The 1558-nt window shown below is 42.1% G+C and overlaps 1 protein-coding gene across 1 annotated transcript in view; it reads left to right on the top strand.

Moving 5' to 3' along the window:
- Nucleotides 1–1558, top strand: part of SFT2D2 (SFT2 domain containing 2) — an 8769-nt gene that overhangs the window by 1399 nt on the left and 5812 nt on the right. The window contains exons 2-3 of the mRNA XM_009330618.1: nt 245–331; nt 659–744. Of these exons, the coding sequence (XP_009328893.1) occupies nt 245–331; nt 659–744 (173 nt within the window). The remainder of the gene's footprint in view (nt 1–244; nt 332–658; nt 745–1558) is intronic.

The raw sequence follows: 1558 nt of genomic DNA, 5'->3' as shown, positions 1-1558 counted from the left end.
CGGTCCCCCGCCGGCGGGAGGCAGCGCTCCCTCCTGCAGGGACTCCCCGTCGCTGCTCCCTAATGGGGAGGTCCCTTAGCAGCACCCGCGCTTCCTACGGGCAGTTGAAGAGGGTGCTTAAAAACCGAGGCTCCGTTTGTGCTAGGACGCAGTTTAGCATCTCGGAGGAAATTTACACGCTTTATACGTGGCAAGATCTTTAGTAAACAATAACTTGCACTCTTATTTTTCTCCTCGTTTCTAGGTTATTGATGCAACTTCATTAGGTTGGGGCACCAGAGTGAAAGGCTTCATCGCTTGTTTTGCGATAGGATGCCTGTGCTCACTCTTGGTAAGGACTTTTTGCCAGATCTCCCCGATATTTCAGTTTCAGGAGCCCTAGTAGTTACAGCCTTGCTGTGTGCTGTTGCTTGATTTCTTTGATTCTCTGGGAAGGCATCTGACTTGGTTCCAGTTAGATGCAATGCACTAACTCTTAACAAGAATGCCAATAAATGCAGTTTACTTTTGTGTGTGTGTGTGAGTGATTCTGCAGTTTGGGTTTAAGTTTTCCTAAGACTTCTTTTGTGTCGTGACATTTCTTGGATATATTTCTTTTGCAATTTAAAAGCAATATTAATTTTTTTTCTCCTCTTTCTCTCTAAATGTTTCTTTTTAGGGTAGTTGCCTGCTATGGGTACCAGGGAAAGGGCTGACGCTCTTTGCAGTGTTTTATACACTGGGGAACATTGCATCTATTGGGAGGTAACAATCTTTATATATTAGTTCTCTAATAAAGATGAGAAACTGAAGCAGAATGATAGGTAAAGGTGCATAAGCGGTAGAAACTGTTGCATTTGTGTGAGAAGACTTGCTTATGTAGATCATTCTCTTGTTGCTGAATTTTAACGAACAGCATTTCCCCAGTAGTGCCCTGAAATGGTATTGTATTTATTGTTATTGGCAATGCATTCAAGGTAAAAGTTACTCATCAGTAAAGAAGAATCAAACTCATGCTTTGAGCATTAAGGTTTTTTGATTTTGTTGGTTTTTTTCCCCTCAAGCTAAAAAGAATTCTTTGCCATTTTGCATTTGGTAATGTTCTGTGTGTTTTGGTGAATATATTTGGGGCAGTCTGTCTGTCAGGGTAGACCCGGCTGATAAGCCTTCAGGGCCACTGAGGTTCCTGAAGCGTAGCCCCACTGACTTTGTGACAGACGCAACCTTCTGTGACTGAGGAAACTTAACAAGATGTTAGAAAGCACAAGGAATGGAATTGGACATACATAGTAATGAGGCAGAATAATATACTATATGAGGCAGAAGTATCACCTTCGATAAAACTTTGACCGTGTGTAATTCATGCAGTATCAATCACCAGGGGTCTAAATGAGGTCTGCAGATCTGGTGAGGGATCAGAGGATGGATCCAGGCCTGAAAACAGCCCTTTATGTAGAGGAAATGAGCTGGATTACCTGATCTAATTGAAGCTGACCTTGACCTATGCTTCTAGCTTGATAGTTCTGCTCTGCTTATGTTAATTGTAACTGAACAAGTGTGAAAAAAGTGTTAGAAGAAA

Source organism: Pygoscelis adeliae, unplaced genomic scaffold (genome assembly GCF_000699105.1).
Source record: "Pygoscelis adeliae isolate BGI_AS28 unplaced genomic scaffold, ASM69910v1 Scaffold120, whole genome shotgun sequence".
Taxonomy (NCBI): domain Eukaryota; kingdom Metazoa; phylum Chordata; class Aves; order Sphenisciformes; family Spheniscidae; genus Pygoscelis; species Pygoscelis adeliae.
Note: the sequence above shows the minus strand (reverse complement) of the source record. Positions and strands in the feature narration are given on the sequence as shown.